Below are 14,768 nucleotides of genomic sequence, written 5' to 3'. Positions count from 1 at the left end.
GCTCGTGGGTCGACCAAACGAACACATCATGATTTCTTCTAAGGCAAGCGGCCAACTCTGTCTTCTTCTCGTTCCCCAAATCTGTGGAAATGAAGGTGGTTGCTTCCGATAGACTATGGTGGATCAGAATCTCCTCCTTTTCTTCATAAACCAGCGTATGAGGCTTCTCCGTGATAGCGTTCACCTCTAGACGTGGGTTTTTCCGAGTGGGCCTTGCTTCTGATTTGACCATCTCGACGTAACATAGTCGAGCGACTAATTGGTCATCTTTGACTTCTCTCACTTTGTCGTTCACTGGGAACTTAATCTTTTAGCAGTAGGTAGACACTACCACATGGAACTCATTGAGGGCCGATCGGTAAAATATGACATTGTAGGCCGCCGGTGCGTCTAACACAATGAAGTTTGTGATCCTTGTCCTCTTCAGAGGCTCCTCTCTGAGCGAGATGGCCAGCTTGGTCTGGCTGATCGACAACACTTCGTTTCTCGTGAAATCGTAGAGCGGAGTTGTCATCGGTAGTAGCTTGTCTCAATTGATTTGCAACTGATCGAACGCCTTCTTGAATATGATATTCACCGAACTCCCTATATCAACAAAAGTTCAATGAATTGTGTAATTAGCACTTACCACTCAAATGATAAGTGCATCGTAGTGAGGGATTTCCACTCCTTCTAAATCTCTTGGGCCGAAACTAATCTCAAATCCTTCGACCCTCTCCTTGCTGCAACGAACAACATGAATCTTGAGTTACCCAGCGTGCAACTTCCTAGCTTGGTTAGAATCACCGCTGGTAGGCCCACCGATAGTCATTCCTATTTCTCCCTGAGCGGGGTTGCTCCGTTTTTCCTCATCATGTTCTAATGGTCTGATCCGCTCGGCAGAAGCTCGGACAGTCCTCCGAGGGGATTGATGATGGTGTGGCTCAGTCGTCCTCCTCTCCTCTTCCCTTCACCTTGTAGGTCATCCCCGATGTAGTTGATCAGGAGATGGTGATCGACGAGGATATCCTCATGAGGCCGGTCTGCTATCTATCAGCTTCAGATCGTAGCAGTCTCGCATGTTGTTTGTCGCCAACTAGTGGATGGAGCAGAAGAGGGGTGTCCATACCTTGCCTTTTGCGGCCTTCAGGAGATCAACCACCACATGTTGTATGGTATGAGTCCTGGGCTCTTGGTGGGATTGGGCTCCACCCAATCAGTGCCCCTTCGAAGGTTGATAGCTGCTCGGCGGCCTCCGTTCAGATGTGTTTGCTAGCTCGGTGGGCATCTCCCTTTTTCTTGCCGCTTGGGCTTCTTCCATATTAATGTACTCCGTGGCCTTCTTTTGAAGATGTTCGAAGTCCCGTGGTGGCCTCCAAATGAGTGTTCGGAAGAACTCCTCTTCTGTGAGTCTATGGGTGAAGGCGTTCACCAACACGTTCGAGGAGACCGCCGGGATGTCCATTGCTACCTGATTGAAGTGCAGGATGTAGGACCTCAGTGCTTCCTTGGGCCCTTGCTTCAATGCGAACAAGTTGATGCTTGTCTTCTAGTGGTGGCAACTATTGGCGAAGTGATGCAGGAAGGCCACTCGGAAGTTCTTAAAGCTGTGGATCGAGCCTCTCGGCAAACGCTTGAACCAACGTTGCGCCGATCTTGAAAGTGTGGTTAGAAAGACCTGACACTTCACCCCATCCGTGTACTGGTGAAGTGTGGCCGCATTATCAAACTTGGCCAAATGGTCATCCGAGTTGGTCGCTCTATTATATTTCCCGATCGTCAGCGGGGTATAATGCTTCGGCAGAGGATCGTCCAGAATCCCTTGCGAGAACTATTAATTGACCTGCTTGGGCAAATAAATTTCCCTTGTCACTTGTCTTTTTCATGCATTCCGAACGGGTGCGTCATCTGAAGAAGATCCTCGATCCCTATCCACTCAACCCCTCTCTTCTGATGGAGTCCAGAACAGCGCTCGATGGAATTGGATTGGTGCATTAGGGGCTTCCTCATAGTTGCCGATTGATTTCTTGGTCTAACCCCGAGAGGATACTTGTTCTGCTCGGTCTTCTCTCTTAGCCTGGTGATCCGCTGTTGCAGGTTCTTGTGCTTGGCGCTCGACCAGCGCTTGTTGCTGTTGTTGCTCCACTATCTTCGCTACTCGAGCTTATATCAACACGTCGAGTTCTTCTTGCGTCAGCGTCACTGTGTGTTGTCATCCAGTGTCTTCCATCTCCTCATTTCGGATGCAGGCTACGTTCCTACAGACGGCACCAAAATGATCCTGTCCGAAAGCGGACGAGTGGAAATCTGGGATATGGCGGCTTCGCTGATCGGATGTGGACTCCACTCCGCTCTGCAAAATAGATGACGTCAGTTCCGAGCCAGGGAAAGGGTCCTCGGCGTTGGCCCTTCGACGCTCAAGTCAGTCACCAAAATGCGGAGAAGAAGAAGTGAAACAGTGAAATTATGCACAAATAGTAAATCACCCGTACCTCCTCTAGTGATGGACCCCCTTTATATAAAGCTCTGGTGGGCGACGTACACGTTTCTCGAGGTGTGGGTGTTGGTGCAACATTCCCTAGGTCAAGGTTGACCTGGTTAACCAAGCTTGAGTCTTGGTTTGGGTTTCGATGTTTGACAATATATTGGGTTTAGATGATATGGACAATGCAGGTGCAGTTGTTCATTTGGGGAGATTATTGATACAATTCTCGTTTGATCAAAGTTGACCAGTTAAGATTGTGAAGGAAAGTCAAGTAGGTCAACGTTGACTGGATACTTGACTGAAAGTCCTAGTGAGTGAAGCCAGGCAGAAGGAAGTCCTGGTGAGTGAAGCCAAGCAGAAGAAAGTCATAGTGAGTGAAGCTAGGCAGAAGGGAAAATCCTGGTGAGTGAAGCCAGGTGAAAGACCTAGTGAGTGAAGCTAGGCAATTGGGAAGTCCTAGTGAGTGAAGCTAGGCAGGAGGAAAATCCTGGTGAGTGAAGCCAGGTGAAAGACCTAGTGAGTGAAGCTAGGCAATTGGGAAAGTCCTGGTGAGTGAAGCCAGGCAGGAGAAATCCAGAGGAGTCAAGGTTGACCAGACATCTGGTGAGAGTCCAAGTAGATCAAAGGGATTGACCGGATACTTGGCACGAGGAAGAAAAGTCCAAGTAGGTCAGAAGGATTGACCGGATACTTGGCAAGAAGAGAAAAGTCCAAGTGGGTCAAAGGGATTGACCAGACACTTGGTGAGAGAGTCGTAGCTGGTCAAGGGTGACCGGATGCTAGGTCTTATGTACCAACAAATCATGGTTGATTAGATATTGGTTTAGGGGGCTTTGGACTTGGTTTTGGGCAAAAACCAAGATCTGGATTGATCAGCCGATTGATCCAGCAGATTTGGATTGATCAGTCGATTGATCCAGCAGATTTGGATCGATCAGTAGATCGATCCAGCAGCTCTGGATCGATCAGTGGATCGATCCAGAAGATCTGGATCGATCGATCGATCGATCCGGTGAGTCCCCTCTAACAGAACCCCTCTGGATCGATCGGTGGATCGATCCAGAGGTCCCAATCGATCAGTGGGCGATAAGCCCTGGATCGATCCACCGATCGATCCAGGCTATTTCAGAAAGCACAGAGGCGCTCTGGATCGATCCAAAGCCTCCCCGATCGATTGGGAGCAATCCAATCGATCGGGATCCGACCGTTGGCGTCGATTTAAGCCGCATGCATTCATTTCCTTCGGCAGAACTTCACCGATTCACTCCAGATACTCTCCAGCACCTCCATAGCTCTCTCCAAGCTCCAAATCGCCAGTTCTTGAAGATTCTTGGTGGCTTTTCCAAGTCAAGAGGCGGATCAAAAACAAGAAGAAGAAGTTAGGGTTAGGGTTTTTATTGTATATCTTGTAAGCTTTTGCTTATCTTGTATTTCCCTTTCTTCTTCTTGTATTGAGAGTGTTGTAGGGTTTCTCTACCTTTGGTAGTTACCATAAAGGAGTGTTATTCATAGTGGAGGGTGCGTGAGTAGGTGTGGATCCTTGGACTAGTCACCTCTTGTGAGGTCGATACCAAGTAAACCATCTTTGTTAGCGTTCTATGCTTTTGTTTCTTATATTTCCGCTGTATACCATCAAAGAAACGAGCAACGCCAACGATGAGCACGCGAAGAGCTATTCACCCCCCCCTCTAGCTACTTTTCGGTCCCAACAAGTGGTATCAGAGCAAGGTCGCTCTTCACCGGAATCATCGCCGGAAGGGGCAAACAAAACAAGCAAAGCTAGAGGGTGAAGAAGTTGAAGCAAATTCATCAAAAGTCAAAGATTTCAAGAAGCTCAACTTCAAGATGCAATTCCAAGATGGACTTGGATTTGACACAAGGGTGGCTCCACCGTACACATCCACAAGCTTCGATTCTTGGAAATCAAGAATCGAAAATTTTCTTATGATGGAGATAGAGCAATGGTTTGCTCTAATGGAAGGCTTCAAAGCTCCAACAAACTCCAAGGGCAAGCTTCTCAAGAAAAGCAAATGGAGCTTGGAGCAAATTCAAAGGAGCGAGACAAATGATAAAGTGACCAAGCTTTTGGTCAACTTATTGCCTAGCCACATTTTGGCTCAAATCGGAGAATTCAACGATGCCAAGGAGCTTTGGAGCAAATTGACAACAATCCATGAAGAACCCTCCACGGTACCGAATCAAGAGGAATCCAAAGAGGGCGACTCATTGGAGCAAGATCAAGAGGAGGACTCCGAAGTTGAGAGATGCTCAACTTCCGAAGAAGAGGAAGTCCAAGAAGCTTCATCCTCAAAGGAGTGCAATCAAAAGAGCAAGGAAGGAGCATATTCCTTGTTTCATGTACAAGAGGATGAAGAAGAAGGTGAAGCCTCCACCTCTAGGATTGAGGGGGAGCAATCTTCATTGACACCGGAGCAAGAGCAAGAAGAATCCTCCACATCCGGGTCAAGAGAAGATGAGGATGAAGAAGCTTCCACCTCCGCAAGTCAAGCAAAATCGAATGGAGGAATATCTTCGGATCAAGAGGAAGCTTCTACCTCCGGATCAAAAGGAGAAGATGCCACCCCTACAAGCAAAGGTATAAACATTTCAATTAATAATAAAAATCATATCATATGCTTTGAATGTAGGGAACATGGGCATTACAAAAGTAAATACCCTAAATTGGTCAAGAAGAAGGGCCAAGTGGCACAAAAGGGCAAGGTGAAGCCCAAGGAGACCATCCCCAATACAAAGAAGAGCAAGGAGCATATTATATGCTTCTCTTGCAATCAAAAGGGGCATTACCGAAGTCAATGCCCCAAGGGGAAGAAGATGGTCAAGGCTCAAGAAGGAAGCTCAATTCAAGGGGGAGCCTCTAAGGTGAAAAGAAAGGTAACTTTCATTGAGCCTATTCCCTGGCATAATGGTAAAAAGCATGCTAATTCAAGTTTATATCATTTTAATGCTATTTACCATGAAAATAGGAGGCATGATAAAATTAAAGAAAATCATGTAGCTTATCATGCTAAGACTACCACACCTAGGATTAGGAAGATAGATAAAAATCTAGGCAATCACACTAAGGACCATAGTTATAAGTCTAGAAACAAAAATGTTCATGGGTGTAATGAAAAATCAAAATCTAAGGATTTAATGATAGAAAATCAAGTCTTGAGGTCAAGGCTTGATAAAATGGAAAAGACCCTAAAAAGGATGGAAAATATCCTAAAAGGGTAAAATGAGCATAGCCTAGGTCTAGGAGTACAAAGGTCATCTAATGGCCATAGAGGTTTGGGATACAAACCCAAGGCTAAGAAGGATGTGCCCTCTTACCATAGGGTTCCATATAGTTATGGAACCAACCCTAGGTCTAGTGGTCAAGTCAAAAATACTAGGAAGGTTATTCCTAAGAGTATTTTTGCAATAAATGTGACTAAGACTTCTAAGAAGTCTAAGAAAGTCACTAACAAGGTCACAAGGGAAGCAATCCCTAGGGTTGATCTAGAAAAAGTGACCAAGGCTTCTAAGAAGCCAAACAAGGTCACTAGGAAGGTATCTAGGGAAGTTATCCCTAGTGAATACCTAGAGCATCCAAGGAGCACCAATAGATTTTGGGTTCCTAGGAGCATCTTCTCTACCCCATAGATGGGTTAGAGAGTGTCAACTCTAAGAAGAAGGGTAGTTAACCCAACTTTGAAGAAATTGACACTCAAGGAGCATTTTCAAAGTTATTATAAACTTTTGAAAATGAAATTGATTTATGATTTACTCCTTGAAAGAGTAAAATGTGCCAAATTTGAGAAGTTTTGGTTTTATTTTAAAATGACACATATTGGAAAATCATAAGACCTACCAAGTTGGGATTTTGGTATGTTCTTAGGAAATTAAAGGTAATTTGAGCCTTAATTTAAAGTGATACTCTTGTGGAAAAATGAAATATGCCAACATTGTGGAATAAGCTTAATTTCAATTGGCATAAATTAATCAAGAGAATTAGAAATGCCCATTTAGGTTTTGGCACTTTCTTGAAGCACTTTGGGCAATCTAGGGTTTAAGTTTTAGGATTAGCTAAGATTAACGATACTTAGATAGGTAATCTAGGTATTTTATTTATGCTAGACTTTGCCATGATTGTTTGCTCATTATATGCCATGACATCATGTTTTATTTTTACACCCATGCCTTATCATGAAAATACAAAAATACCATGTCATGCTATACATACATCATGTAGTTATAAGAAAATTTTCTTTTGAAAATTATTTCTTTTTGATGTATGTCATAAAATTATCATGCATTATGCTTATTTCCTTAAAATTGAGGACAAATGGCATTTATCAACAAGTCAACAAGTGACATCCTAGGTGGATGTTCAATATCCACAAAATGTCTAGATAGATATGCATGATCCCTAGATTATGGCAAAACCAAATTTTACATCTCACAAAGACCTATAAGATGATTTGTATGTGTTTTGTCCACAATATATACAAGTGAGATGTTAGGATGATGAACAAAACTCAACATGTTGATTTAGTGCATTTCTTTGAGTTTTAAGTTCATCAAAATACATAGTTATGTGTTTTCCCATCATTGGGAAAGCTAATGTACAAGTCATGTGCATTAAGCCCAAGGAACATGGTGGGATATTGGTTTTGAAAATATTTTTAAAATAATTTTGGAAAACCTTGGTGAAGGCTATTTTTTGATAGTAATCACCATTGAATAGTTAGACACAAACTTGAAGAAAACACTAAAGTTTTTGCAAGTTCTCAAGTTTGTGTCAATCTTTGAAAATATGATGTATTTTCATAGAAAACTATTTTTCCATGATAAATTATACCCTAAATAATGTCTACACAAATTTTTACGATTTTTAGAATTTTGTAGAATTTTCTAGGGGTTTCTGAAATTAGCTGAAATTGAATTTCAGCAATTTCAGACCTTCAATCGATCAGTGGATCGATTGGAGTGCCTCAATCGATCAGCCGATCGATTGAGAAGGCATTTCTCGCGAGCAGAAGCTCGCTGGATCGATCAGCCGATTGATCCAAGAAGACTGAATCGATCAGTGGATCGATTCAGCAGGGTTCAATCGATTGGAACCCAACTCCAATCGATTGAAGATGCTGATTTTGGCTGGGAAAGCTTATTTTCAGCATTTTGAACCTATTTTAGTCTAGGTAATCATTCCTAACCCCTCAAAATACATGTGTATACATAAAAAGGGTGTTTTCATATTGAAAACAAGAATGGATTGGTTAAGAAAGACTAAATTAAAGTTTAGGTTGAGGTTGATTTCAATATTGAATTTTTGAACCTCAAAACTTCTAAATTTGGATTTCCTAAAGGTTTAGGGATTCCAAGTTATTGTTGGTGCAATGACAGAAGTTATCACCATGTCTTTAGGGGGAGGGACTCTTTAAAGACATGAACACTATTTTTTCATACACCTTGGAATGTGGTTAACCTTCTTTTAGAGAAAATGCTCGAGGTTGAGCGTTTGAACTTTAATGGGGATTGGATATCCTCATTGTTCAAGTGGTTTAAGTTAGAAATGCTCTAGGATGGACATTTGACTACATTAATGGGAGAATGTAGGGTTAAGGATAATGAAGGGTATGGGACTTTCATTGTCGTGTTGATCACAACGAGTGAAGTTGTGAACAACGATGAGCAACTCTTCAGGGGGAGAGTCTCAAAGGGGAGAGTTTTCAACAAGTGAATTTGTTGATGTGTGCCCAAGGATAGGGCATGTTGTTGATGTGTGCCAATAGGGGGAGAATGAAGGGTTTAACTTATGCCTTCATTACCTACAGGCATGAAGGGAATTAAGGCTATGTGACTAGCCTAATTTCTCAACTGAACAGGTGGTATTGTCAAACATCAAAAAGGGGGAGATTGATGGTGCAATATTCCCTAGGTCAAGGTTGACCTGGTTAACCAAGCTTGAGTCTTGGTTTGGGTTTCGATGTTTGATAATATATTGGGTTTAGATGATATGGACAATGCAGGTGCAGTTGTTCATTTGGGGAGATTGTTGATACAATTCTCGTTTGGTCAAAGTTGACCAGTTAAGATTGTGAAGGAAAGTCAAGTAGGTCAAGGTTGACTGGATACTTGACTGAAAGTCCTAGTGAGTGAAGCCAGGCAGAAGGAAGTCCTTGTGAGTGAAGCCAGGCAGAAGAAAGTCCTAGTGAGTGAAGCTAGGCAGAAGGGAAAATCCTGGTGAGTGAAGCCAGGTGAAAGACCTAGTGAGTGAAGCTAGGCAATTGGGAAGTCCTAGTGAGTGAAGCTAGGCAGGAGGAAAATCCTGGTGAGTGAAGCCAGGTGAAAGACCTAGTGAGTGAAGCTAGGCAATTGGGAAAGTTCTGGTGAGTGAAGCCGGGAGAGAAATCCAGAGGAGTCAAGGTTGACCAAACATCGGTGAGAGTCCAAGTAGGTCAAAGGGATTGACCGGATACTTGGCACGAGGAAGAAAAGTCCAAGTAGGTCGAAGGGATTGACCGGATACTTGGCAAGAAGAGAAAAGTCCAAGTGGGTCAAAGGGATTGACCGGACACTTAGTGAGAGAGTCCTAGCTGGTCAAGGGTGACCGGATGCTAGGTCTTATGTACCAACAAGTCATGGTTGACTAGATGTTGGTTTAGGGGCTTTGGACTTGGTTTTGGGCAAAACCAAGATCCGGATTGATCGGCCGATTGATCCGGAGATTTGGATTGATCGGCCGATTGATCCGGTGATCTGGATCGATCGGTGGATCGATCCGGATCTTCAATCGATCAGCTGATCGATTGGGAAGAAAGGTCGCGCGCACAGAACGCCTCTGGATCGATCAGCCGATCGATCCAGAGCTCCCAATCGATCAGTGGATCGATTGGGAGATGGCGATGTTGCGCGATAAGCCCTGGATCGATCCACCGATCGATCCAGACTATTCCAGAGAGCACAGAGGCGCTCTGGATCGATCCGTGGATCGATTCAAAGCCTCCCCGATCGATTGGGAGCAATCCAATCGATCGGGATCCGACTGTTGGCGTCGATTTAAGCCGCAGTCATTCATTTCCTTCGGTAGAACTTCACCGATTCACTCCAGATACTCTCCAGCACCTCCATAGCTCTCTCCAAGCTCCAGATCGCCAGTTCTTGAAGATTCTTGGTGGCTTTTCCAAGTCAAGAGGCGGATCAAAAACAAGAAGAAGAAGTTAGGGTTAGGGTTTTTATTGTACATCTTGTAAGCTTTTGCTTATCTTATATTTCCCTTTCTTCTTCTTGTATTGAGAGTGTTGTAGGGCTTCTCCGCCTTTGGTAGTTACCATAAAGGAGTGTTATTCATAGTGGATGGTGCGTGAGTAGGTGTGGATCCTTGGACTAGTCACCTCTTGTGAGGTGAATACCAAGTAAATCATCTTTGTTAGCGTTGTATGCTTTTGTTTCTTATATTTCCGCTGCATACCATCAAAAAAACGAGCAACGCCAACGACGAGCACGCGAAGAGCTATTCACCCCCCCCCCTCTAGCTACTTTTCGGTCCCAACAGTGGGCACGTTCTTCGATATATTCATGGTCACGTTCTCCAACACGCTCGTGGTCACGTTCTTCAACATGTTTGGGGTCATGTCCTCCACTATGTCCTATGAAAGGATGTCGCGAGGACCACCGTCCCGCTGCTTGGCCGAGCAGATAGTCGCTCGGCCGGGAGTCCTTCATTCTGTCAACTTCAATTGCCCTTCCGTGCAGTGTCTATGTAGTAACTTGCCTTCCTCCGTACGGACAAAATATCTGATCTCCCTCAGCGTCTTGATAATATGACTTGAGCGCTTGCCTATGGTATTCTCCTGAGTCGGAATGATTGTCCGCTCGGACATGTCTCCCGCTGACTTAGCCCTACCTGTTTCGATCGACCGTTGTATTTATCCTCCGTTCGACCTTTTGACATTTGAATGTTGACCATTTTGACTTTGACCTCCACCCTGGTGGTTGACCTCATGCCAGGCGGGCCTCCTCCTATCGCCGCATCATCTATCCATAGGTTCGCAAAACCTATGTCTTGGAGTAGGAGTTGTTGAATACTCTGAACTAAATAAACTGTTTGTGTTCATATAGTTTTGTCGTTTATTCTTCGCTGTGTTAATATTTTGATTTGAAAACTAAAAAGACCAATTTTTGAAAAATATCGATTCATCATCCTCCCTCTCACATGTGATTCGATCCAACAGAATAGAGATCTTACCAAGGTGGTTGTTTGGTCCGTGGATGTCGCTAGGTTGCTTGCACAAGAGCTCTGAGTGTAACCTAGCTAATATTTCTTTTTCTTTCTCTTTTTAAAAAATAAAAACAGATTTATTAGTTCTCTTTTTATTTTATTATTATTATTATTATTATTATTATTTAATATGAATAATAATTCTGACAACCACCGCTATTTCTCTATATATCACAAGCCACAATGCACCGTCCCACGACGCCATTACAGCTTGTGAACTTCCATCCAAGCAACCGCCGCCTCCGCACGTCACATGGCGAGACCAACCGTTTCACCTCTTCTCCTCCTCATCCTCCTCCTCCTCCTCATCCTCGCGGCAGCGCCCGCCTCCGGCGCCGCATCAGCAGCAGGGGCCGCTGGCGAGCTGACTCTGGGGTGGAACCCTGGCGCCGGATCGGGCTGCCGCGGGAGCATCGGGGAGTGCCTCGCCGGAACGGAGTTCGAGCTCGCGTCGGAGGCCAGCCGCCGCATCCTCGCCCGCTCCTACTACATCAGCTACGCCGCCCTCCGCCGCGACAGCGTCCCCTGCTCCCGCCGCGGCGCCTCCTACTACAACTGCCGCCCCGGCGCCCAAGCCAATCCCTACTCCCGCAGCTGCTCCGCCATCACCCGCTGCCGAAGGTAAATCAGATCGATCGATCGAACTCCGTCTCGTTGTATCCAGTGCCACAATTCTTTCTCCAATTTCTTCATGGATCGTGTTCTTTCATAATTTGGTACTACCGTAAACAAATTAAATTTCTCTTTTTCATGTCAGTAATTCATCAGTAATTATATTTTGAGTCGTCGAGAACCGATGATGTACGATATATTTTCATCGTTTTATATATATAAAAAATTCGTATGGACGTGAAATTATATTTGAATTCAGCAGCCTGGACTGAGCTATTGATTTGACCTAAAGATAATAAAAATAATGTCGTGCGAATTCATCGTTTCCATGTGAGTGCCACCTCGCCACACATGCATGTCCAGTCTTGGCTAGTTGGCTGTGAGCTGGGGCCATGAATGATTTATCAAGGCCGACTTATCCAGCTTGCTACACAAGTGATCCAAATCATGGATATGCTCCTTGATGCGCAATTGGTGGACAGATAGGTTATAATATTTTTTAAAATAATATTTAAAAATTAAAAATAAACGCAATCAAAATCAATTGTGCCTTGACTTGGGTCTTCAACTGAACCAGCTAAAGTTTCTCGGGTGGGGGCCAAGGCATCGCCTTCGAGTCAGACGAATCGAACCGGACCGCTTTTGAAGTGTATGGTATGGGGTCACTTAGATATTACTGTACAGTAGTTCGAATAGATCGTGACCATCAGAGACGGAGCCATGAGCTATAGCTCAGCCCTTGCGCTTCGTCTGCATTGGAAAATAGGAGTTAGGATTTTAAATTAGTAAATAATGATTAAATAATAGATATTGAATTCTAATATGATTTTATTAATTAAAATTAATTTTTAAAAAATTTTAATAATTATTTTATTCTTAACTATTAATCAAATACAATAGGAAGTAGAGGTGGTTATTTAAAATTAGATTGGGATCAAATAAAATTTATTGGATAAGTGAGAAGATAAAAATGAATATATTTGTCCAAATTAAAATTGTTTGGATTTAATTTAGTAAAGTTATGACAGAAATAAATTTAATTGATTAAATTAGTTTAATTTATTTAAAATGAGTTTAAGTTATATATATATATATATATATATATATATATATAGGTTATGATGGAGCAGTCTGACAAATAGAATAGAGGTAATGGTCGGGAAAGATAGAAGGAGAATATAGCTGAGTGAATGTATGATTAATAGGATGATGAACGATCAAATAAAAGACTTTTTACACGTGCTCGGTCAGGCAAAGTCTGACCTAGCGTAAATATATTTGACTTTATAAAAGCTTTTAGTATGTTACCGGTCGAGTGAAGACCGAGCGAGTACCCATATGCTTACAAACGCTCGGTCGGACAAAATCCGACCGAGAGTAAAGGTATTTAGCTTTATAGAAGCTTTTAGTATATTACCAACTGAGTGAAGGTCGAGTGAGCACTCAGGCAAAGCCCGACCGAGCGTATATGCACTTAGCCTTATATATTACTTTTAATATATTGTGGGTCGACTGAAGGCCGAGTGAGTACTAGTATGCGTATATGTGCTCGGCTGGACAAAGTTGACTGAGCGTAAAAGCACTTAGTCTTATATATAGTTTTTAGTATATTATCGGTTGACTGAAGGTCAAGCAAGCATCAGTGTGCGTATATACGCTCGCTCGGGCAAAGCTCGAGTGAGCGTAAAGACACTTAGCCTTATATATAGTTTTTAGTATATTACCGCCCGAGTGAAGGTCGAGCGAGCATTAGTGTGAGTATATATGCTCGACCGGGCAAAGCCCGACCGAATGTACAGGCACTTAGCCTTATATATAGTTTTTAGTATATTATCGACCGACCAAAGACCGAGCGAGCACCAGTGTGTGTATATGCGCTCGGCGAGGCAAAGCCTGACCAAGCGTAAGGGCGCTCAGCCTTATAAAGCTCATAGACATTCTTGACCGAAACATGCTTAACAGAAGGTATTCTCAAGGTATTCTCAATATATACACGACTAGCTTGAATTATTGGTCAAGACATGCTTAACAGAAGTATATAAGTATGACAGCCTGATAAATTTGGTGGGAAATATCTTCTAGAAGCTTTTTCAGTTATAGTGATGTATTCCTATGCATCTCTCATCATAAATATGAATCACAAATGACAAAAGAGGTACATCTGGGATACAAAAAAGATTCCTTAAAAGATTATTGCACGAACCTTAGAAGATGACTTTATCTCTTAACAAACTCTAACAAACCGAGGACCACTTCATGATTATGGAGGTTACATGAGGTAGTATAAAAAAGGAGATTCTCTCCGTTGGCAAGGTGAGCAACTTCTAGTGTCCAAACTGTCATGCTCCGAGGGTAAGGGTGTCCAATCAAAAATCAGACAGCACCTCCCCTGTAACTGTAATAAATTGGAGCCAATATACATACACACTCAACATATAAACATAATCCACAACCCACTGAACAGAAATCCCTTGGCCGAAGAAGACCTGGAGCCTGTCAAACTCCGGTGATGTGCTCCTCCAGTCTCGGCGCCAAGTCATCCGCGAGAGGGCTGAGAGAAGAGATCGAATTTGGGGCAGAGGTAAGAGGCACGAGTTCGAAGGAGAAGGAGAGTGGAGATCGGAGACTCGACAAGCTTCCGTCCTCGCTCCAAGATTGATCCTGTAACGACCCGGCCATCTTGGCCCATTTGGCGACCCTCGGGTCGTCGACCGTCGGCCCTTATGTCGTCAGCCCATTTGGCGACCTCTCATGTCGTCGACCGACGCCCCTTGATCTCACTTGGTTACCAGGATTCATAAACTCTAATACTTAAGCCTGGAAGTTTAGAGTTCGAATCCTGGGGGAGGCAAAAATCCACTGGCAGGGGTGGAAAGTCCTAGTGAGTAACGACACGGCCAAAGGTCGTCGGTCGACGACATGAGAGGTTGCCAAATGGGCCGACGACATAAGGGCCGACGGTCGACGACCCGAGGGTCGCTAAATGGGCCAAGAGGGCCGGGTCGTTATAGATCCCTGCCGGCGACGCCAAGAAGAGTAAAGGATCGCCCGGAGGAGAACCGCTCGAGGAACAGAGAAGAAGAGAGGAAGAAGGGAGAAGGGAAAGCTCGGCGTCAGGGGAGAAAATAAGGTCGGGATCGACAATGAGGGAAAAGAAAAAGGAAATATATTTATAAAATATTTCCTCACTTAAATGGATATCCCAAACAGGCCTTATTTGTACCCGGAATTGATCCCCTCAAAACCCGTCGTACGAGCTCCGAAAAATTCCCAGAAAATTTCTAAAAAAATTTCGGAAAAATTCTATAAGGCTATTTCTCAAATAACCCTATTAATTAAATTTTCCGAGATCTCACACTTAGCCTTATTTATAGTTTTTAGTATATTACCGCCCGAGTGAAGGTCGAGCGAGCATTAGTGTGAGTA

General features: G+C 43.6%; 1 protein-coding gene across 1 annotated transcript; it reads left to right on the top strand.

Annotated features, from left to right (window-relative positions):
* The first annotated feature begins 10,923 nt into the window (after window positions 1-10,923).
* Window positions 10,924-11,596, top strand: LOC121982648 (rapid alkalinization factor-like). The gene has a single exon (XM_042535783.1). It carries the CDS (start codon window positions 10,984-10,986, stop codon window positions 11,353-11,355), a length of 372 nt encoding a protein of 123 aa, XP_042391717.1. The 5' UTR covers window positions 10,924-10,983; the 3' UTR covers window positions 11,356-11,596.
* The last annotated feature ends 3,172 nt before the right edge of the window (window positions 11,597-14,768 follow it).

The sequence above is a fragment of the Zingiber officinale genome, chromosome 5A, assembly GCF_018446385.1.
Source record: "Zingiber officinale cultivar Zhangliang chromosome 5A, Zo_v1.1, whole genome shotgun sequence".
NCBI lineage: Eukaryota > Viridiplantae > Streptophyta > Magnoliopsida > Zingiberales > Zingiberaceae > Zingiber > Zingiber officinale.
The sequence above is the reverse complement of the archived record's forward strand: the minus strand, read 5'-3'. Positions and strand labels throughout refer to the sequence as shown.